At 40.6% G+C, this 23,411-nt stretch overlaps 1 protein-coding gene across 8 annotated transcripts in view; it reads right to left on the bottom strand.

The window, feature by feature from the left end:
- The window catches only part of CFLAR (CASP8 and FADD like apoptosis regulator), a 50,537-nt gene that overhangs the window by 14,287 nt on the left and 12,839 nt on the right, over positions 1-23,411 (bottom strand). For 7 of the 8 annotated variants that reach the window (XM_066280332.1, XM_066280337.1, XM_066280330.1 and 4 more), the window contains exons 2-8: positions 18,134-18,542; positions 15,927-16,032; positions 13,151-13,286; positions 12,147-12,232; positions 7,030-7,087; positions 2,676-2,725; positions 1,420-1,501 (exon numbers count right to left, since the gene is read on the bottom strand). In XM_066280332.1, the coding sequence (XP_066136429.1) occupies positions 1,420-1,501; positions 2,676-2,725; positions 7,030-7,087; positions 12,147-12,232; positions 13,151-13,286; positions 15,927-16,032; positions 18,134-18,492 (877 nt within the window). In that variant the 5' untranslated portion in view covers positions 18,493-18,542. Of the gene's footprint in view, positions 1-1,419; positions 1,502-2,675; positions 2,726-7,029; positions 7,094-12,146; positions 12,233-13,150; positions 13,287-15,926; positions 16,033-18,133; positions 18,543-23,411 lie in introns of those variants that run through there. The other variant, XM_066280338.1, reaches the window with a different exon arrangement.

Here is a 23,411-nt window from a genome sequence, read left to right on the forward strand (position 1 = left end):
GTAGGCATCCTGTACCATGTGCACTTGGGAACTCTAATAATTAAAACAGGACTGATTAAAATGAAAGGTAGAAAACAATTATGTAATCTCTTTAAAAGCAGGAAGTTGCTCATTATAAGAAAAGATATCTTATAAAAGAAAAGATACTTAGCTACAGCTGAGGAAACAGCATTCCCCACCTCTAACCAAAATAGGACATAAAGTGAGATCATATCTGAAATCCTGTGATGTCTGGCCTAATATTTCCTAATTTGATCTTCTGTTAGATTCTCTTCCCATAAATATCACCATGGGAACATTTTAAGTGAGTCCAAAAGATAGCTCTGATTCATTTTTAGAGAATGTCAGAAAGCTGGAAGGAAACAGATGGAATGATCATCCTTTCAAGGAAGAGATAAATAACTAAACATCATGTCATTTCCTCTTTTGATGCATCACCGGCGATGGATCTCATTGGAGGCAGACATCCATCAACAACTGGGCAAAAGAATGACTTGAGATCCAAACAATGGTGACGCACAGGCAGCACCGACTCAGGGCAACAACCAAAGTATAGGGTGGCAGAACTAGGTGACACATTGTCTCAAAGTAAACACAACATTTATCATATTTTTAATGTTTCCCAGAAAAGCTTTCATGGTCTATCTGGGTGAGACGATGGGGTGTCTGGTAAAACTGGAGCCAGAAAGCCTTCCATTTTACCCCAGGAAATAATATTTGTGTGTCTCTCACTCTCTCACAAAAAAAAACAAAAAACAAACAAACAAATAAAAAAAACACAAAAAACCCCACTTATTTTTATGTATGCCAAAGCTCACTAATGCAATCCCCTCTAACATCTTTCTCTTCACTACTTCTAAGAGGGCCCCTGGGCCCTTCCTGCCACAGCTTCCGGCATGGAAAGACGTGACTAACTCCCACCCACTTTCACAGATTACGCCTTTGTACCAGACAAAATGCTGCGTTCCCCAATTCCTCTTTCAGTTTCCTCCTGACACACAGCTAGACTACGTTCCTTGTCCAGTGGGGTTAGGCAGGGCCACATAAGTGAGTTCTGACTAGTGGACTGTGGGTGGCAACGATGCATACCACTTTGAGGCCTGCTCCCCAAAGCATGTGAGATCATGCTCTTCCTTCATCCACCAGCCAGATAGAGAGGATCTTGTGCAAAACTCCGAGCCCTCAGATGATGAAGCTACTAGATGACCACATGGAACAAAGCTCCCCCTAGTCCAGTGATTTTCAATCTTTTTTTTTTTTCATCTGATGGCACACTTAACTAATTACTAAAATTCTGCAGCACACCCCTTCATACAGATTTTGGCAGTGGTTAGGAACAGAAGAAGCTAGTGTTCATCACGCTGCTGAATATAGCTGTGATCTCACTGTGGAGATCAGTTACTCAGCATCCACACCTACCTTTGTTATTGCCAATGCAATCAATTAACAGGCAGATTCCTAAGGGCTTGCTCCGCATCCTGTATCTCTCTCCCGGTGAGCGCTGGAAAAGAAAGCAGGGGTCGTTAAAGACTCTGGATCCTGCTGTTTCTGCGAGGTTCCACCAATATACCATCTTTTCTTTTAGATTTTCTTAAACATTCCTTTGGCAGGTAAGTCAGTCAATAGACAAAGCCTGAAGTCATCACAGTTGACATTGCCCATTAAAATAAAAATTTTCCTCTATTCAGGTAATGGGCTTAAGATAACAGCTATGTGTTTCAATTTTTATTTAATTTTAAAGAGGATTATAGTCTCTTTCCATGTGTCTTAGCTTTGCAGGATAAAAATAATTTGAAACAGAGAGAAAATATGGATTGCATGCTTCCTCAGTAACTTGAGTTTGTACAAGTGACATCTTTCCAAATTAGTATAAAAGGAGGCCTTCTATTGCCTCTCCTTATGGAAAAGAGGTTATCAGCCAAAGAAAACACCAGAACAAGTTAAGGTTCAGAGTCACTGCTTGCTGATATTTTCTGTAATCACTTAACTAAAATGCTGCTTTAGCCTGACCAGGCCATGGTGCAGTGTTGGACTGGGACGCAGAGGACCCAGGTTTGAAACCCTGAGGTTGCCGGCTTGAGGGCAGACTCATTGGCTTGAGTGCAGGCTCACAAGCTTGGGCGCAGGATCACTGGCTTGAATGTGAGATCATAGACATGACCCTGTGGTCTCTAGCTAGAGCCTAAAGGTCGCTGGCTTGAAGCCCAAGGTCACTGGCTTGAGTCCAAGGTCACTGGCTTGAGCAAGGGGTCACTCGTTATGCTGTAGCCCCCCGGTCAAGGCACATATGAGAAAGCAGTCAATGAACAACTAAGGTGCTGCAACGAAGAATTGATGTTTCTCATCTCTCTCCCTTCCTGTCTGTCCTTGTCTATCCCTCTCTCTGTTTCTTACTCTCTCACCAAAAACAAATAACAAACAAACAAAATAAAAAAACCACAAAAAAATACCACTTATTTTTATGTATTCCAAAGCTCACTAATGCAATCCACCTTAACATCTTTCTCTTTGCTACTTCTAAGATTCCTCCTCAGAAGAGTACTCAGGAGACTGACACTCTCAAATTTCTATTGTCACAAAAATTTCCTAGTAGACAGATATTTTTGAAGAAACCAGTGTTTTCCACAGATACTGTGCATACAGTACAATACCAAATCAGATAATGTATTCTGTACCCGAGGCAAAAATGCTCCTGATTCTTGAATGGATGTCTTCACTGGTTCCCCTGAAGGATGAGAAAGAAATTATTTACTAAGCCCACTTCTCCGCTGGATGATTTCTTCATATCACAACTATCTCTCCCTCTACTTTATTCCTCTACTATCTCGTCTTTCCTCAGCTATACTCAGCCCCAAGGTTCCAACCTTGAACTGAAAAACCTAACTGATAAGGAAATTCAAATCTCCGTGCTAAACAGGGGTTATGTAAAAAAACTGCGTAAGTAGCAAGGGAAAGAAGGCTCTCCCTTGCCCTTCTGTAGATGAGGGCCAGGTGACTGGGGAGTTTTTAACCTGATAGAGAGAATCTAGTAACTTTACCACAAACAACATCAATAGCTATACTTCATGTACTAAAACTGTAGACAACACTCAAGGCAACAAACAGCCTTAGAGACTGAACAGACAGCCATATTTTCTTAGTCTGGTGATACTGGGAGATTATGAAAGAAAATGTCGATGGCAAGATAAGGGACAGTGAGCTTAGCAAATATAAATAAGCCTATAGCACATTTTTTTAGATTAAAAAAAAAAAGACTTGGCCCTGGCCAGTTGGCTCAGTGGTAGAGCATCAGCCTGGCATGTGGAAGTCCAGGGTTCGATTCCAGGCCAAGGCACACAGGAGATGCGCCCATTTGCTTCTCCACCCCTCCCCTTCTCCTTCCTCTCTGTCTCTCTCTTCCCCTCCTGCAGCCAAGGCTCCATTGGAGCAGAGTTGGCCCGGGCGCTGAAGATGGCTCTGTGGCATCTGCCTCAGGTGCTAGACTGGCTCTGGTCGCAACAGAGCGATGCATCAAATGGGCAGAGCATCGCCCCCTGGTGGGCATGCCAGGTGGATCCCGGTTGAGCACATGTGGGAGTCTGTCGGACTGCCTCCCTGTTTCCAGCTTCAGAAAAATGCAAAAACAAACAAAAAAAATTTTTTTAAAGATTTTACTAGCTCAGGGAGGTAGAGAAACTACCAGTTTTAGAGCCGTAAGGGTTTGGCTCAAACACTAGCACCATCACTGACAGGCTCTGTTATCTTGGGCAAGTTTCTACCTGAAGTCTCAGAGGTTTTTTTAAATCTCAAAGAGGAACAAACCAATACCTATTTTATAATAATGTTGCAAAAATGAGAAATAATGTATAAAGACAGGCAAAGAAAATACCAGTATTGACAAGGTTTTGAGGAAATGAACACTTTCAAATACCAATGCTATAGAACAGGGGTAGTCAACCTTTTTATACCTACCGCCCACTCATGTATCTCTGTTAGTAGTAAAATTTTCTAACCGCCCACCGGTTCCACAGTAATGGTGATTTATAAAGTAGGGAAGTAACTCTACTTTATAAAATTTATAAAGCAGAGTTATAGCAAGTTAAAGCATATAATAATAATTACCAAGTACTTTATGTCGGATTTTCGCTAAGTTTGGCAGAATAAATCTTTATAAAACAACTTATAGTTAAATCTTTTTATTTATACTTTAGTTGCTTCGCTACCGCCCACCATGAAAGCTGGAATGCCCACTAGTGGGCGGTAGGGACCAGGTTGACTACCACTAGAAGTTGAAACAATGTTTTTAAAAAACAACTACCAACACCTTTTAAAACAACATTCTGCTTCTGGAAGTTTATCTTAGGGGAATAACAAAGCAATTGTTAAAAAATGTCAAGGACATCTACTGAATGAATGACTCTTTACAATGCCTTAAACTTGAAAGAAACTAAAAGTCTACTAACATGAAACAGTGTAAATAAATTATGGTAAGTATTATAGACTATTATGCAATCTTTAAGAAGATAAGAGAAATCTTTAGATATTTGACATAAAAAGATACAAAGGATATATTAAGTGAAAATTTGATTACTAAGTAATATAATATTGATACAATGTACTTGAAAATATGTATTTGTGTGCATATATTTACATGTCTGTATGTTAAAAAATAAAAGGGTAAAAGGTATATAAATTAAACATTAATAGAAGTTATATCTGATACTTGGAATTAAAAGGAAATTTCACTTTATCTTTTTTTATTTTAGCAATCATGGATTTCAGAATAAAAGCATCACAAAATTATCTATGTAGGTGGGACATAAAAATGAGACTCAGAGACATGGACAAGAGTGTGGGGGTTATGGGGAGGAGGAGAGGGAGGGGGTTGGGGGAGGGGAGGGGCACAAAAAAAACCAGTTAGAAGGTGACAGAAGACAATTGGACTTTGGGTGATGGAAATGCAGCATAATCAAATGTCAAAATAACCTGAAGAGGCCCTGGCCGGTTGGCTCAGTGGTAGAGTCGGCCTGGTGTGTAGAAGTCCTGGGTTTGATTCCCGGCCAGGGCACACAGGAGAGGCGCCCATCTGCTTCTCCACTCCTCCCCCTCTCCTTCCTCTCTATCTCTCTCTTCCCCTCCCGCAGCCGAGGCTCCATTGGAGCAAGGATGGCCGGGCACTGGGGATAGCTCCTTGGCCTCTGCCCCAGGCGCTAGAGTGGCTCTGGTCGCGACAGAGCAACGCCCCGGAGGGGCAGAGCATCGCCCCCTGGTGGGCGTACCGGGTGGATCCCGGTCGGGCGCATGCGGGAGTCTGTCTGACTGTCTCTCCTGGTTTCTAGCTTCAGAAAAAAAAATAATAATAAAATAAATAACCTGAAGATGTTTTCTCTGAACATATGCACCCTGATTTATCAATGTCACCCCATTAAAATTAATTTTAAAAAATTATCTATGTAATATGCTTACTCAGTTTAAGGCACTTAATACAAGCTTAATAAATTATAGTTATATTATATCATCATCATTCAGATGAAATCTATTTAGAAATCCAAATTAATATGAATATTTAGTTTGATTATTTAAAACTTCTATTAGATTAAGGCCAAATTATCAGAATGCTTTCTTCTTTTCTTAGCAAACAAACCATGTCCCGGTAAAAGCAGGTAACTAGCTCTCCTAAGGATTATCAGGGATGTGGAGAGTCTCACTCATATAATCCCAATCAAGGATAAACCTGCCATTAGGGAGCACAATAGAAAGAACATGGATTGATTTTAATTCCTATCCAAATCTACCTGGTCTCCTATTTCCCTTTAAACAGCTTTCAGAATGCTAATTCTAACCACCTCACCGGTGTTTTAAGAAATGCTGTCACTTCAGGAATTAATTTGCTTCTCAGTAGCTTTCCTGGAGAGTAGAATTTTAGTTAGAAAATGACAGGCATGAGCTTCATCATCTGGATAATCTGGGCAAAATGCTTTTCAGTTTCCGGATGCACACAGACAGCATACAGCTGTCACACAATGATGGCAGCCATCAGTCCACTGCCCTACAACAATGTTCGCCATATCCAGGGCACACAGGACAAAGTCCATGCTCCTCAGATAAGACCGAGCCCTCCGCCCCGGCCTATCAATCCCTGCCTGCCTCCAGGAGTTCTGAAGCACAACCATCTCCACTGCAGTGTGACTGAGTCTCAGCCCTCACTTCACCTCCACTGCAGTGTGACTGAGTCTCAGCCCTCACTTCACCTCCACTGCAGTGTGACTGAGTCTCAGCCCTCACTTCACGGAGCACTCCAGACAAGCAAAAGAAACACACTTTTTAAAACAGATGAGACCGAGTGCTGATGTTTTAAGAGACGGGAAAGGTCATGCAGGTTAAAATGACTAGTTTTTTGTTTGTTTGTTTGTTTTTTGGGGGGGAAGGAGATGTCATCTATAGAGTATTTAAGTTTATTAAATGGATTGTAAAACAAGATCTTAGTAACCTTTCTTTTTCCTGCTGCTAGATATTTGGTTTAACATGATTATCATGGATAGATTAATGTTTAACACGGCCTGGTTATTGCTCCATTTCAAGTAGAAATGTCACATTTCTTAAAAAATATATAACCAGTTGCCCTGGCCAGGTGCTCAGCTGGTTGGAGCATTGTCCAGATACACCAAGGTTGCGGGTTTGATCCTCAGTCAGGAACATACAAGAATAAAGCAATGAATATATAAATAAGTGGAACAAGTTAATGTTTCTCTCTCTCTCTCTCTTCTTTTCTCTCTCTCTAAAATCAATAATATAAATTTTAAAAGTTAAAAAAATATATATGTAGCCAAGATGATGAAGCTGATAGAGTGTTTAAATTCAAATAAGTGAATTGAATAAATAACTAGAAATGCCAATGAATACATTTTAAGAGTTTAACTGCTTATTATTGTGAGAGCTTTAATCAGAATATATAGATTTAAAAAATGGCCAACTCTAAAAAATAAAACATTTTGTACTGGAATTATCAAACATTTATAAAGAATGAATGTAAAGAAAAGTTGATCTTACTTTGAATGTCAGGTTGTTTCACTGTGAGTCTTTGTTCTTTACTTCTCCCATTCTGAAACTTCAAATATAAAGAAAAAGGTCACACCCATTTTACAGAGTTACATTATTTCTCCATAGAACCTGACCCAGGAAAAAATAAAAATATCACATTCTCAGTTAGATTATCTAAAGAAGAATAGCAAGAGCCATTAACTCCATGAATTCTATATCTTTGTAGCCAAAGAATAAGGCAACTCTTCTTATGAAGAAGTGGAAATACAATTAATGTGTAAATATGCTAAACTAGCCTATTAGAATGTTTCAAAATAGCTCAATAAAGTCAGATGTTATGGCATAGTAGAGTTAATGTTTCAGTTTCTGGATGCACACAGACAGCATACAGCTGTCACACAATGATGGCTGCCACAATGATGCTATAAAAAGCTCCAAGACAGAACAAGCTGTTGGAAAGGCAAATTTATAGCCAAACAGACCTGGCTATAAATCTCAGTTCTTCCACTTACTAGCTGTGTAAACTCAAGCAAGTTATTTAATCTCAATATGTCTGTTGCTTTATCCTCAAAATGAGGACAATAATAGTACCGACCTTACACATTTTTTGTGAAGGTTAAATGTATACAAAGCACTCAGGACAGTGCCTCGCACATGGATGTGCTTAATACATGTCCAGTTATTCTTCTATAATTGCCAGCTATACAAGAGCCACATGTGGGCTTGATTATTGATAATGGCTACCACTTCTAAGGGCTATAGTGGGATTCATAGGAGAATGAAAGATTGAACTAACCCTTTCTCTTCTCAGATGACAGGTCCTGTGTAAGGTACACATTATCATATACTGTCAACCATCTGATATGCTTAGCTGTCAAGTTCTCTTCTGAAGCTATCCTAGCCAAAAGAGAGAAGTAGACTGTTCATTTATCTGAGTCTTTAGCTAAGTCTGTGTCGCTAAATTAAAGAAAAACATGTAACTTGCTTTTATCCTTAATAACCAGTGACTTGGCCATAGGTTGATGATATTAGATTAAAGTTCAGGTCCCACGTGGATATGCATTTACTTTCACATACTATTAAAGATATATAACATTGAATTGAAGGTAAGTTGTAAAAGCATTATAAAGCAAAATAATAATAAAATGAAATAAAGTAAAAAGCGTTATAGTGCAGTCATATAGCTTTTTTATTCTATAATACAGTGTGTCTGTAAAGTCATAGTGCACTTTTGACCAGTCACGGGAAAGCAACAAAAGACGATAGAAATGTGAAATCTGCACCAAACAAAAGGAAAATTCTCCCAGTTTCATACCTATTCAGTGCAGTTTGATGTGGGCTCACACACAGATTTTTTAGGGTTCCTTAGGTAGCTATCCCATATAGCCTCTATAGACTCATCACTGACTGATGGCCTACCAGAACCAGGTTTCTCCACCAAACTGCCGGTTTCCTTCAACTGCTTATCCCACCGAGTAATGTCATCCCTATGTGGTGATGCTTCGTTATAAACGCGCCGATATTCACGGTGCACTTTGGTCACGGATTCGAATTTAGCGAGCCACAGAACACACTGAACTTTCCTCTGTACCATCCACATCTCGACTGACATGGCTGTGGGCTGCTCCACATGTTTTTCTTTAATTTATCGACACAGTGTTACATCATTATCTGCGCATGCACACATGATGCCACATCATCCTACAGAAACTGGGAGGGTTTTCCTTTTATTTGGTGCAGATTTCACACTTCTATTGTCTTTTGTTGCTTTCCTGTGACCGGTCAAAAGTGCACCATGACTTTATGGACACACTGTATGCTGGTATTGTGTGTCATTTAATGCCCCTGTAACTTTTAAAGCACTTTTGCAGCCCTGTATGAGTTAATATCAAGATATTCAGCTCCTAAGTCTTGTGAGAAATTCACTGAATTAATAGTCTACAGTGCCTGCTTACTAAATGCATAGATGATCAGAGTCACAGATTGATATAGCAAATTTAAGGAGAAGTTTACACACAGAGCATGTGAGTTCTCAATAGGCTATATTTCAAAGGCTTAACGGGCAACTCAACCATCTTGCATCCTTGTGAGAAGTGCTGAGAAGCTCTGAGGGTGCCCACTATGCCCACTGCTTGAAAGTTAGAGAAAAGAATATATGCAAACATGGATTCATTTTTCGATGTTTTTTAAAAAAATAATCGCTAAAATCAATACAAAAATTTTTTTAAAAAGGAAGAAGACAATGAGGAGGAGGAGGAGGAGGAGGAGGAGGAAAGAAGAAGAAGAAGAAGAAGAAAGAAGAAGAAGAAGAAGAAGAAGAAGAAGAAGAAGAAGAAGAAGAAGAAGAAGAAGAAGAAGAAGAAAGAAGAAGAAGAAAGAAGAAGAAGAAAGAAGAAGAAGAAAGAAGAAGAAAGAAGAAGAAAGAAGAAGAAGAAAGAAGAAGAAGAAAGAAGAAGAAGAAGAAGAAGAAGAAGAAGAAGAAGAAGAAGAAGAAGAAGAAGAAGAAGAAGAAGAAGAAGAAGAAGAGCTTTAAGAAAAAGCCCTGGCTGGATGGCTCAGTTGGTTAGAGCATCATTCTGAAGCACAGAGGTTGCTGGTTTGATCCTTGGTCAGGTCACATACAGGAACAGACCGATGTTCCTCTCTCTCTCTCTCTCTCTCTCTCTCACCATTACTCTCTTGCTAAAATTAATAAAAATAAATAAACAAATAAATAAAATAAAACCTTCCAAAAGAACGAATATAATGACTACCACTAACAAAATTAAAAGATAATACCACAACTATGGCAGGCTTTTAACTAAGAGCAGTAATATAATTCATTTTAGATAAACAATAGCAGAGAAAGCTCAGAAAATCTATATCTGCACCCTAAATCAGTTTTGTCTCATGATTTAGTATCACAGAGATTAAGACAAAAGAAAACATAATTGCTTCTTGAAAAATAACAGATACATCAAAGCAATGGCATGTCTATTATGTAGTTTATTAAATACACCACAGGGACTGTTGATAATAGGAGGCGGGTCATCACTTAACGTTCTTTAGAACTGTTTTCTTATTTGTTCAATGAGGGTGCTCGACAGTATAATCCTTGACATCCATTTTAGCTTTGAAATTCTGTTGCTTAGTGGTACATTTACAGCTCGTGTTCTTCATAAAACTATTTACATAACAGGGGTGGTTAATGTTTTAATCACATACTTTTATGAAAGTGTTTACAATTTACCCATGAAATTGCACTGTGGTCTTAGTCCTCACTACAAATTCCACATGTCTTTACATGAGGATGAGGCTGAGATTACACTAAGATGAACTTTTCAGGATAAAAAATTAACCAGAGAACAATTCTGAGAATACCTTGCACCATCTATTAACACAAAAACCAGAAGTGACTATGTGATATTTATGTTCATAAATCAATAATATCTCTCAATAACAAAAACAATTTTTGCCAAAATCATTAAAATAAATTCAGAAAAACCTAAATGCCCAGAAAGGTAAACTCAAAGGTTTTTATTTTGAAGCACTGTTTATAGTAACAAAGATTCAAAATAATCTATATACACATACTAGAAAAAGCTATCCATATTGTTATACATCCAGAAAGTAGAACTATATCCAACCATTACAACAATGATTAAAGAGAGGCAGTTTCATAGGATTCATATGGAATAGCTGCCAAGAATTGTCAGATCAAGACAATGAGCATAGTATGCTAACATTTGTACAAGAGAAAAAATAAATGATGTGCATAGACTATCTCTGGATGGTGTGAGAAGAAAATAGTAAATTATAGCTGTCTCTTGAAGCAAACATACTTTCAAAAGTCTTTTAGTTTCATTTTAAATTTTTTGTCCATGGCATGTTCTGCCCAATTTTTATTTAAAAAGCTAAATTTTCAAAGGAACAAATGAAAAACATATTCAATGGTATGTGTAATACACAAGTAAACAGACACAGAAAAAAGACTAAAAGGGAATGTAATGAGATGACAGTGGTTATCTTTGGGTAGTAGGATAGAGGTAATCTATTCTTCTTTTATATTTTTCAGAATTTTCCAAATTACTTCAATGAACATATGATAGCTTTGTAATCATAAGAAGTTACACATATTTTTAAAACATGTTTATTTTTATTTATTTATTTTATTAAGTGAGAGGAAGGGAGGCAAAGAGACAGACTCCTGCATGCTCCCCAGCCGGGATCCACCTGGCAAGCCCCCTATGGGGTGCTGCTCTGGCCTTCTGGGGCCATTGCTCCACTGCTTCGCAACCAAGCTATTTAAGCATCTGAGGTGAGGCCATTGTTGCCATACTCAGTGCCTAGGGCCAACTTGCAGGAATGAGTCATGGTTGCGGGTGGGGGGAAGGGGGGAGAGTGAGAGTAAGACAAAGAGAGAGAGAGAGAGAAAGAGAAAGAGAGAGAGAGAGAGAGGGGAGGGGGAGGCATGAAGAAGCAGATGGTTGCTTCTTTTGTGTACCTTGACCAGGAATCGAACCTGGAACTTCCACACACTAGGTAGACGCTCTACCACTGAGCCAACCAGCCAGGGCCAAATAAAAACACTCCTGCATGTCGGCCTGGTGTGCAGGAGTCCCGGGTTCGATTCCCGGTCAGGGCACACAGGAGAAGCGCCCATCTGCTTCTCCGCCCCTCCCCCTCTCCTTCCTCTCTGTCTCTCTCTTCCCCTCCCGCAGCCAAGGCTCCATTGGAGCAGAGTTGGCCCGGGCGCTGAAGATGGCTCTGTGGCATCTGCCTCAGGTGCTAGAGTGGCTCTGGTCACAACAGAGCGATGCCCCAGATGGGCAGAGCATCACCCCCTCGTGGGCATGCCGGGTGGATCCTGGTCGGGTGCATGCGGGAGTCTGTCTGACTGCCTTCCTGTTTCTGGCTTTGGAAAAATACAAAAAAAAAAAGAAAAAAAGAAAAAAGAACAAAAAACACATTTCTATCATAGTTTTTTCAGATATTAAAGTTATTTTATCTTTTATTTATTTATTTATATAAATATCTAAATTTATATTTATTTTATATTTTTATTTATTTATTTTATATTTTATATTATACTTTAAGTTTCTGAAGTTATTTTATGCTGAGATTTCATACAATTTCTCCATACTCACCATAAAGCTATATGAAGGATCCTTAAGACTCAAGTTTCGAACAGATGTCTGAAGACCATTTACATAACTTGGTCCTGCTCCCTGAGCTGTAAACAGAAGAGACCGTACCAAGTTATACTAATTATCATCACATGAATTTTTAACAATGACTCATTCCAAGATCAATCATTATCTTTCAAAATACCCTAAACTTTCTAGCCACGTTACTTAATTCAAATATCTGATCAGATGACTAACAGCCGCATTACAAAGAATGGACTAAAAATGCTACTCCTATGCTCTGGTTTCTCTTCAGATCGTATAAATCTTTCGCCTTTTTAAAAATGCTACTCCTGTACTTGATTCTTTATCAGTCATTTAGGAACTAGGGGCTGAGGGGAATGGTTCTGTAGATCACATGCCCTTTAGGCTGTGACTCTGGTGGCAACAGTCCTCTAACAGAGCCCACGCTGAGGCTAACAGACAATGGGGGATGGGTGGCATGTGAGCTAAGGCCAGTGTGACTCTGGTCCTTTTTTTGAGAAAGGGATTATCAGCAGAAAAGATACCCTTTTTCATGAGACAGTTTGTGAAACCAGATACATGCTGGGAAGCTAGGGAACCCCAGTGATAGGATACCACCCGCAGTTGGATGGTGGTCAGGCCAAATACCGGAGCAAGGCAGCAGGACTTGGCATAAATTCAAAAACCCTGAGTGCCCGCAGCATGTCCACCTGGTGCAGAAAATGGTGGTACAAACTCTTTCTTGAAAGCAGACGTGTTAAGAACTGCTTGGCAGCATGTTGGAGAAGGCTAAGATTCTCTGGTCATGGTCATGGGGTGATGAAGTCAGCTGATCACAGTCTGGTCATGGTCATGGGGTGATCTCTGATCACAGTTTGGTGGGAACTGGGAATGTTCAGGTTCTGTTCCATTCACCCATCCAACAGTGAATATTTACCAACCAAACATACCACACACAGGGTACTTTCCTTAGGCCACTGAGAAGCCAAAATTCTACTTACCAGACTGCTTGTATTTCTGGATTTTTGTCTTCAGATCTATTCTGTGGATGTTCTTTAGGCATTTTTCTAATAAATCCAACTGGTCTGGAGCAACCAGATTTAGTTTCTCCAATTCCATCACAAAATCCAAGAAGCTCTAAGAGAGCCACCAACAAGAAATAAATGTCAGTAGGGCTATTAAGACCCAAATACAGCCTGACCAGGCGGTGGCACAGGGGGATACAGCATCAGACTGAGATGCGGAGGACCCAGGTTCGAGACCCCAAGGTCGCCAGCTCAAGCAAAGGGTTACTCAGTCTGCTGAAGGCCCGTGGTCAAGGCACATATGAGAAAGCAATCAATGAACAACTAAGGTGTCGCAACAAAAAACTGATGATTGATGTTTCTCATCTCTCTCCCAAAAAAAAAAAAAAAACCCAAATGCAAACTTCAGGCTGTGGTTTATAACAGCACCAGAAGGTAATAAGTGGAACGCCTTCAGACCTCCATTGATCCTAAACCAGCCTTCTCCATGTGATAGTCCTTCCAAGCCCAGGTACAAATTACGCTCTTGATTTTTACTCAGCAAAGAGGTCTTCTGGTGGCCAACCTATGCCAAGGTTAGGGATGAACACATGGGCCATTTTGTGTCATCAAGGATATGCGAGAGAGCAGACTTGACAATACAGTAAAATCCTCCTGAGTTTATTCTCTTTCAAAAAGTCAGTCTGGTGTTAAACTGAAAAACTCTAAGGGCTTTCCTGAAAAAGGAAGAGTGAAAGTAGTTTGGGAAAATATTTTACTAAAAAAAATTCCAATGACACAGCTTTGAAGTCCTATGACATTTTAATCAATGCTAGACATTCCAACTCACTGACTCAAGAGATATGAGGCGGCAAAATTTTAAAGTTAGGGCATTCTGCTACCCGTCTATCCTGAACCATGGGGATTGTGAAAGAACTGTATTTCCAAAAAGGCATTGTTTTTGGTTTTGTTTCCTTTCTATTTACCATTTGGTACTTAAATGCTATGTTTATTTTTAAATACAATAAACATCATTAAATCTATATAAATCATTGGGAGATAAGTTGATTAGGGACACAAAAAAGGAGTTCAATTTCTTTACCTTCTTTTTCATTTTGCTTTTGATGGTGGAGACACAGTGTTACCCTGAAACTACAGTCATTGAAAAACATGAGGAAATCCTCAAGCAATGACTTCCCACAGTCCTCAGATGCAGGTCCTTTATGGATATACTGTCATATATGATACTAAAGACTTGAGCTCTTCCTGGCCTGTCCTTAGGTCAGCAGTACCATATAGGGCCAGCTGGAATTCAGATACTTTTCCAGAAATCACAACATCCCTGAGATCTTCACCCCTCCTCATTTTCAACCCCAAATCTACACCTTTGCCATTCCCTGGATATAGCGGTCACAAGGACCTAGTTCCATAAGTAGCCTAGTGACTCCACACTGGCCGTAAGCTAGCTGAGGAGAAAGACATGAAGTAGAAGAGCAAGATGAGAGTGGACTAGCACTGCCCACCTATTTCTACTCAGTATGAGTACATGAGACTTCCTAACTCTCCCAGGTGATCTGTCAAATCAGGGAGAAAAACTGATGTATAAGCCAGGCCTATGAATTTAACACAATTAAAGGATAAAACACAAAGATTAAAAGAATGTCCAAGACCATACCAAAAGATATCACCCTGTTTTCTCTCAATTCATAAACCAATTTTCTTACTAATAACAGTATTGTTAAAAAAAAAAAAAGAAAAAACTCAGCCCTGGCTGGTTGGCTCAGTGGTAGAGCGTCGGCCTGGCATGCAGGAGTCCCGGGTTCGATTCCCAGCCAGGGCACACAGGAGAAGCGCCCATCTGCTTCTCCACCCCTCCCCCTCTCCTTCCTCTCTGTCTCTCTCTTCCCCTCCATTGGAGCAAAGTTGGCCCGGGCACCGAGGCAGTTCCATGGCCTCTGCCTCAGGTGCTAGAATGGCTCGGCAGAGCATCGCCCCCTGGTGGGCGTGCCGGGTGGATCCTGGTCGGACACATGCGGAAGTCTGACTACCTCCCTGCTTCTAACTTAGGAAAAATACAAACAAAACAAAACAAAACAAAAAACTCATACTCTTCTCACTTTCTTTTTTTTTTCTTTTATTGAATTTATTGGGGTGACACGGGTTAACAAAATTATACAGGTTTTAGGTGCACAATTTTACAACAATCATCACCCCAAGTCAAGTCTCTGTCCATCACCATTTACCCCCTATCCTCTTCCCCTCCCTGTAGCCCCTCCCCCGGGTCCTTTCACTTTCTTCTTGGCCCCAGCTTGGGCTTCCCTGCTCAAATGCCTGCTTTCCTCTCTTCACGCAGAGCAGTGGTCCCCAACCTTTTTTGGGCCACGGACCGGTTTAATGTCAGAAAATATTTTCACGGACCGACCTCTAGGGTGGGACGAATAAATGTATAAAATAAAATTAGGCGACAGGCATAAAAACTGTGGTATTTTAAAATATAATTGTTGAACTTACAAGACAAGCGTCAAGAGTGAGTCTTAGACGGATGTAACAGAGGGAATCTGGTCATTTTTTAAAAATAAAACATCATTCAGACTTAAATATAAATAAAATGGAAATAATGTAAGTTATTTATTCTTTCTCTGTGGACCAGTACCAAATGGCCCACGGACTGGTATCGGTCCGCGGCCCGGGGGCTGGGGACCACTGACGTAGAGAGTATTCTCCAACTTCTGATAGGCTCTTGGGAATATGAACCAAGAAAAAGAAAACTCACCTTATCCTTGGCTGTCTTGCCTCGGCCCATATAATCCCTCATGAGGAAAATTAATGAGGACATATCAGATTTATCCAGATTTTCACCAATCTCAGTGATCAGCACTCTGTAAAACAGACATGTTTCTTTGGTAAATTCAGAAACCAGTCCTAGTGAGAATAACAAGAGCCTATGCCTCCTCTATGCCAATAACTGGTTAAAAGACTAGTTCTTGTCTCTATTTGAATGTGTCCCCATAAGACCCCAGAAAAAGATCTCCAGGAAACTTAAAAATGAAGCTTATCTTTTCCCCAGTTTTCTCTCTTTCCAACTAACTGCTCTGAAATCAACTCAGAGAATAAAAACTTCCCTAAACTTCCCTGAAGAATCCCCTAGGCTCCCAAGAAGTTATGAAGAGATAAGTAAAGAATCTGAATGACTACGAATAGGACAGAAATAGAATTGAAAGTGAACTTGTCACCCCTGGTGATCACCACCTCCCAGGTGATGCTGATGCTGATCTGGGGGCCCCTCTGTGAGTCACAAGATTCTAAAGCAAAGTAACACCTGGGATATCCCTGCCGAATCTGGAACGCAAAGGGTAAAAAGCCTGGGGACTGTGACTGCAGATGTCTCAGTCTAGAAAGCCCCACCTGACTCGGTCACCTTTGCTCCAGTCAGAGCTACTGCCACATCTCATCAGGGCTCCCAGGACTACTCTTGGTTAGCAGTATCACCTTAAAATTGACTTTACTGCTTGGAGGGCTGTTTTCCCAATTAAGACATTCAGAGTCTTGAGGATGAAAGAGTGTTCGTTTGTTTTGCTCTAGCACTTCCCAAATACCTGGCATATGTCAACCCACAAAAAAGTCTACTCAACAGATGAATAAATGAATCAGACACTCCTCTCCCACAGCCTGGCCTTTCTGCCCAGAGGCCCTGAGAAACCACTTCCACTCACCATAGTCAGAAAACAGGAAATGGAGAGGGTTCCCCCTAACTTAAGTCACAAAAACCCAGTTGGTGCCTCCCAAAAAGTTTTAAGATTTCTGATATTATATGACGGTTAGAGAGATGGAAGATGATCAAGAATAACAACAACAATTACATTTGTAGAGAGCTTCACAGTTTTAAAAGGCTAAAATGATCACAATCGATCCTTCACATGCTAAATGATCACAATGGATCCTCAGAAACAAACTTGTGAAATTAGGTATTACAGTATTCTTAGCTTTACACGTAGGACAAAGAAAAGCCCAACCAATGTTAGTGGCCGGCTGGGCCTATGAGGCCTGTAACTGGCCATTCTGAGGCTTGAATCAGGTTTCAGACCTCAAGTCTCATTTTTTCAGGCCCACACTGCTTTCAACTCTCTTTAATATAGTTTTTCAATATTATGCATTATCTCCAATTATACACATTATTGATATAATTAAAGGCTGGTGGTCTGGAGAAAAAGGAACCACTAATTTAAGATTACAAATTCTCTTTATTTCCCCAGAAATAGCCCCTCTGGGCACCCCAGAACCTCCAAGAGAGTATTGTGTGAACAGAAGGAAGGAACTACTTAAAGGCTGTCTTAACTAAAGGGAACTCCAGCAGATGTTTCTCTCTGAACCAAAGGGGCCAAAGGTGGTTAACTGAAGAAATGTTCAATCTGGGCTCCCCATAGCCGCCCAGAGCAGTAACCTCAGAAACTCACTGAAAAGAAGCCTAACCCAGGAAGGGGAAAACCAACAGTGATTTAGAAGGGATCACAGAGTTCTACAAAGATTAGGAAATCACTCTCAGGCCTGTTATTTCCTTTCTCAGTAGCAAAGTGGCCAGGTCTGACATCACAGAAAATCAAGCCAACAAAGACTACCGGAGATTTACAATCAGAGGCTGGCAAGAATTAGTAGGTCTTAATCATTCCTATTTCTCTTGCTCTATCCATCAGACAAACACATACCATTCATCCATTCCACTTTTATTATGATCTACTACACAATGACTTTAAGCAAATACGATCTAAGAATTCAAACAGTTTAAAGGAATGATTAACCAATGTCATCCCCTGTCCCCCATATATTCAATAATTTTTTTAAAGAGTTTAGAGGAATGAAGTTACATTATGCAGCAATTGGATCAGTGAGCAGAGAAAAGTCATGAGGCTGCTTTTCTTACTATCCTGGTTTCTCTTGCTCAGAAATCTAGATCACCTCATTCCTTCCCAGCCTCAGGATTACCTGTAGTCCGAAATAAGATGAGGGTGACTGCGCAGGTAGGCCTCCACCGCCATTTTGTCCATCCTCAAGATCCGCTTGAGCAAGTCAAACCGCCTCACTCTGTAGAGGAGCTCAGCCAGGTCCATGTCAGACAGCTTCCCTCTCTCCCTTAAATTATCCAAAAGGTCCCTGATATTAAGTGATGTCGCCTCCTCAGCCACATCCCGGCACAAAAAAAGGAGCATCTCCTTCTCATCTTCATCAAGTGCCTCTTCAACCTGATGGATGACCTCAGCAGACATCCTGTAGAACGTCCTTGCAAGAGACTGCAGTAATAGGACTCCAATCCAGTTAACAGGCCGTAAGCCTACTGACTTCATTTCTGATGCTTTTCTTCATTTCTTTCAGAATCCTTTCCAATGGCGGTGTTCTGTGGTTAAAAGGGAATTTTTTTAAAATCCTCTTATCAAAGTAACTTATGCCTAAAATACAAGATAGGGGCTGATCCTTTTTTGCTGGTCTCTCAAACCCAGCAGATTCCATTTATATTGTGAAGTCTACAAAGAAACAATCCCCAGCTGACAAAGAAACTATTCCAAACTAAGACAGAAACAAAAAAAAATTATATTTTAAAGGAAATGAAACCAGAGACAAATTTTTCCAAAAAAACACCCCGCCTGCTTTATCAGAAATGACTAGAACATAGAGTACCCAAAGGGGAAATCACACAAGAAGTTAATGACTAAGTGGCAAATGAATGACCTTTATTGGAGAAGGAGGCAAAACCCAGCAACTAAGCAGCTTAGTCAAAGAAAACGATGTCATAGGAGTTAACTCCCTTTTTTGGTTACCTAGCCCAGGTAAGCTTACACAAATATGGGTCTTTGCAAAAGGGACCTTGGAGTATCAAAAATGATGGGAGAAAGAGGCATCTGTTCCTACCCTCTCCCTTTTTTCTAGCTGTTTTCCTATTTTAAAAATCTCTCATTCTACCTGTATGTAAACAGAAATCTTCACTGCCACCCTCCCAAAGTCCCAGGCTCTTTTCATAGCTTCATTGTCAATGAAGCACCCCAGCTAAACCTTGTTAAGTTTTGATCACCTCTTCAGACCAGGAGTCTCTCCCCCACCCCTTTCCCTTTAAAATGCCAGAGACCCCTGACTCAGTACACTGCTAAGGGCAGCAATTATTACTACTGTTCCTGATGGTATCAATGGAAGGAAGGAGTGGAACAAAAGATCTGGGGAAAGATCCAAGTCCTGGGATGGAATCTGGGTGGGAGTGGTGGGGAGGGCATGTCATGGGTGTATTCTTAACTTCTTCTGTTGGAATGCAACTTATCTTCATTCAAAATTTAAGCAGCAAATGGCAGTCACTATCCACTCTAAAGTATCACTGCTATGTCTTACATTTAAACAGTTTTTGTGGCCCTGGCCGGTTGGCTCAGCGGTAGAGCGTCGGCCTAGCGTGCGGAGGACCCGGGTTCGATTCCCGGCCAGGGCACATAGGAGAAGCGCCCATTTGCTTCTCCATCCCTCTGCTGCGCCTTCCTCTCTGTCTCTCTCTTCCCCTCCTGCAGCCAAGGCTCCATTGGAGCAAAGATGGCCCAGGCGCTGGGGATGGCTCCTTGGCCTCTGCCCCAGGCGCTAGAGTGGCTCTGGTCGCAACACGGCGACGCCCAGGATGGGCAGAGCATCGCCCCCTGGTGGGCAGAGCTTAGCCCCATGGTGGGCGTGCCAGGTGGATCCCGGTCGGGCGCATGCGGGAGTCTGTCTGACTGTCTCTCCCTGTTTTCAGCTTCAGAAAAATGCAAAAAAAATAATAAAAAAATAATAATAAACAGTTTTTGTGTTCTGGGAGAGTACTTTGTCCGTTTCTATCAGAGAACATTTCAGGTTAAAAGCTAATCATAGCAGTATCTGACCAGGCAGTGGCGCAGTGGATAGAGCGTCGAACTGGGATGTGGAGGACCCAGGTTCAAGACCCCGAGGTCGCCAGCTTGAGTGTGGGCTCATCTGGTTTGAGCAAAGCTCACCAGCTTGGACCCAAGGTCGCTGGCTTGAGCAAGGGGTTACTCAGTCTGCTGAAGGCCCACGGTCAAGGCACATATGAGAAAGCAATCAATGAACAACTAAGGTGTCCCAGCGAAAAACTGATGGTTGATGCTTCTCATCTCTCTCTGTTCCTATCTGTCTGTCCCTATCTATCACTCTCTCTCTGTCTGTCTCTGAAAAAAAAAAAAAGCTAATCATAGCAAATAAACAATTTGGAAACACAGACTAACTGCAAGTTGCTAACTTTTGCTACATATTTGCATAGAAGTATATCTATATATTTATCTAGCTATATTTAATAAAAGGAACAATGAATTCATTTTATTTATTTATAAATATTTTTTATTTATATAGTCTCAGTTCACAGAAGATTTGAGGCATCCTATATAAAAATACATAAGTAGAAAAAAATTTTATATAAAAACAAGGGGAAAATTATGTTAGAGTCAAAATGGGTTGTAGTGGTAGAGAATACAATGCAAATATGCAGGCCAGAAAGGTCTAAACATATTTTCTAGGCCATGAATTTGTCCCTGAGCTTCTCGGCAGTCAAAGCAAAAAGTTGTATATGGGACATTAATTATGTAGTTCTTGCTGTCAAAGAGAAAAAAAACAAAACAGGTGTGTAGAGGAAGTACAATTTTCCTAGATTTCCAGAGCTCCTCATCAATAAAAATATTAATGATCTGAAAGTAATAAAATTAGTTATTTTAAATTTTATTTATTTCTAAAAATTTTAAGTATTTTCTTTAAAAACAGACCATTCATTTCACACTCTCCTTCCGCTATGTCTAAATGGGCGAGCCCCTAATAAAAATAGGTATTTTATCTAATGTATCCTTGACAATAAGTATTGATGTGTCTATGTCAATCCTATGCCCATTCACCCAAAATTCACTTACATATGGCCACTTGTGAATAACTAGAGTAATAAAATTTACTAAATTACTTTTCAAATAAAAGTAAAAAATATATGATATCCAAATTACTTTTTCATCTGAAAGCTGAATTCTAATTTTATACATTTCAGAAAGCCTAAATTGAAACTACATTCATAGACTAACAGTTGGTGCTGCTGGCATCTAGCAGACAGAGGCCAAGGATTATGCTAAATATCCCACAAGGAACTATCCAGCCCAAAACATCAATAGTGCCAAGTCTGAGAAACACTGCACCAAATAATCTGAAAAAGTTCTGGCTATAATACAAGTTTAGATGCTGAATAAAACATAAAAAATATTTGCTCAGCCTGACCAGGTGGTGGCGCAGTGGATAAAGTGATGGACTGGGATATGGAGGACCCAGTTTTGAAACCTCAAGGTTGCCGCCTTGAGTGCAGGCTCATCCAGCTTGAGCATGGGGTCACCAGCTTGAGTGCGGGGTCACTGTTTTGATTGTAGACATGACCCCATGGTCACTGGCTTGAGCCCAAAGGTCACAAACTTGAAGTTCAAGGTTGCTGACTTGAGCCCAAGGTCACTGGCTTAAGCAAGGGGTCACTCACTCTGCTGTAGCCCCCCATGAGAAAGCAATCAGTGAACAACTAAGATGTCACAACAAAGAATTGATGCTTCTCATCTCTCTCCCTTCCTGTCTGTCTGTACCTATCCATCCTCCATCCTTCTCTCTGACTTTCTGTCAAAAAAAAAAAATTGCTCAAATATTCAGATGAGCATCTAAGAAAGTAAATAAAACTGTAGGGCCCTTGCTGGTTGGCTCAGTGGTATAGTGTCGACCCAGTATATGGATGTCCCGGATTCAATTCCCAGTCTGGGCACACAAGAGAAGTAGCCATCTTGTTTCTCCACTGCTTGCCTTCCCCTTCTCTCTCTCTCTTCCTCTCCCACAGCCTTGGCTCGATTGGTTTGAGCACATCGGCCCCAGGATGGCTCCTTGGAACCTTTGCTTAAGACACTAAAAATAGCTGGGTTGTAAGCATGGTCCCAGGTGGGCAGAGTATGGGCCTCAGGGGTTGCCAAGTTGGGCATATGCGGGAGTCTGTCTCTCTATCTCTCCTCCTCTCAACTTGGAAAAGAAAAGAAGAAATAAGTAAATAAATAAATCTGTAGGGAGCCAAAAAAAAAAAGTTAAAAACCTCAGTGGTTATTGTTTAAGATTTACCATATAAAATAACATCAAAACAGGTAACATTGTAGGAATTTCTAACAAAAGATATACAACCCTTAAAATGAACTAGAAATACATGAATCTCACAAACAAACGAAAAGCAAATCAGTAAATATCTTTGCTTAGTCAAAAAGCAAACTGCTCAAGCATACATTAAAACTCTAAATGTTTAGCCTGACCAGGCAGTGGCACAGTGGATAGAGCATTGACCTGGGACACTGAGGACCCAGGTTTGAAACCCTGAGGTCATCAGCTTAATCACAGAGTTGCCAGCTTGAGCATGGGATCATAGCCAAGATCCTGTGATCTCTGGCTTGAGCCCAGGCTGCTGGCTTGAAGCCCAAGGTCACTGGCTTGAACCCAAGATCACTAGCTTAAGCAAGGAGTCAGTGGCTCAGCTGCAGCCCCCTGGTCAAGGCACACATAAGAATGCAATCAATGAACAACTAAAGTACCACATCAACGAGGTGATGCTTCTCATATCTATCAGTCTGTCTGTCTGTCTCTCTCTCTCTCTCTCTCTCGCTAACACAAACAAAAAGAAATGAACAAAATAACCCCTTCAATGTTTAAAAAATAAGACCATGTATATATTATTTAGGGAGTATGTGTGTGTGTGTCTGTGTGTGTGTGCTGAAAATATTAAAGCATACATAGTAATAATAAATACTGAATTATTTTGTTAGATGAATAGATTGTGACTAAATAAAGAGGGGAAATGACTGAATTTTTGCTTCATAAGCAGAGCAATAGGTATACAAATACTAAAATAAATATACCTCTGATGTACAAAACAAAAGATATACAACCCTGAAAATGAACTAGAACTACATGAATCTCACAAACAAGCGGAAAGTAAAACACAGTAAATATTTTTGTCTGCCCTAGTCAAAAAGCAAACTGCTCAAGCACAGCACAATAGGAAACAACAGAAACCAAAAGGAAACCTTATACATTTTTAAGTAAAAAATTAGTTTGCCTGGCCAGGCAGTGGCACAGTGGATAGAGCATCGGACTGGGATGTAGAGGACCCAGGTTCGAGACCCTGAGGTCGCCAGCTTGAACACGGGCTCATCTGGTTTGAGCTCTAGGTTGCTGGTTTGAGCAAGGAGTCACT

Source organism: Saccopteryx bilineata, chromosome 5 (genome assembly GCF_036850765.1).
Source record: "Saccopteryx bilineata isolate mSacBil1 chromosome 5, mSacBil1_pri_phased_curated, whole genome shotgun sequence".
Classification (NCBI taxonomy): Eukaryota; Metazoa; Chordata; class Mammalia; order Chiroptera; family Emballonuridae; genus Saccopteryx; species Saccopteryx bilineata.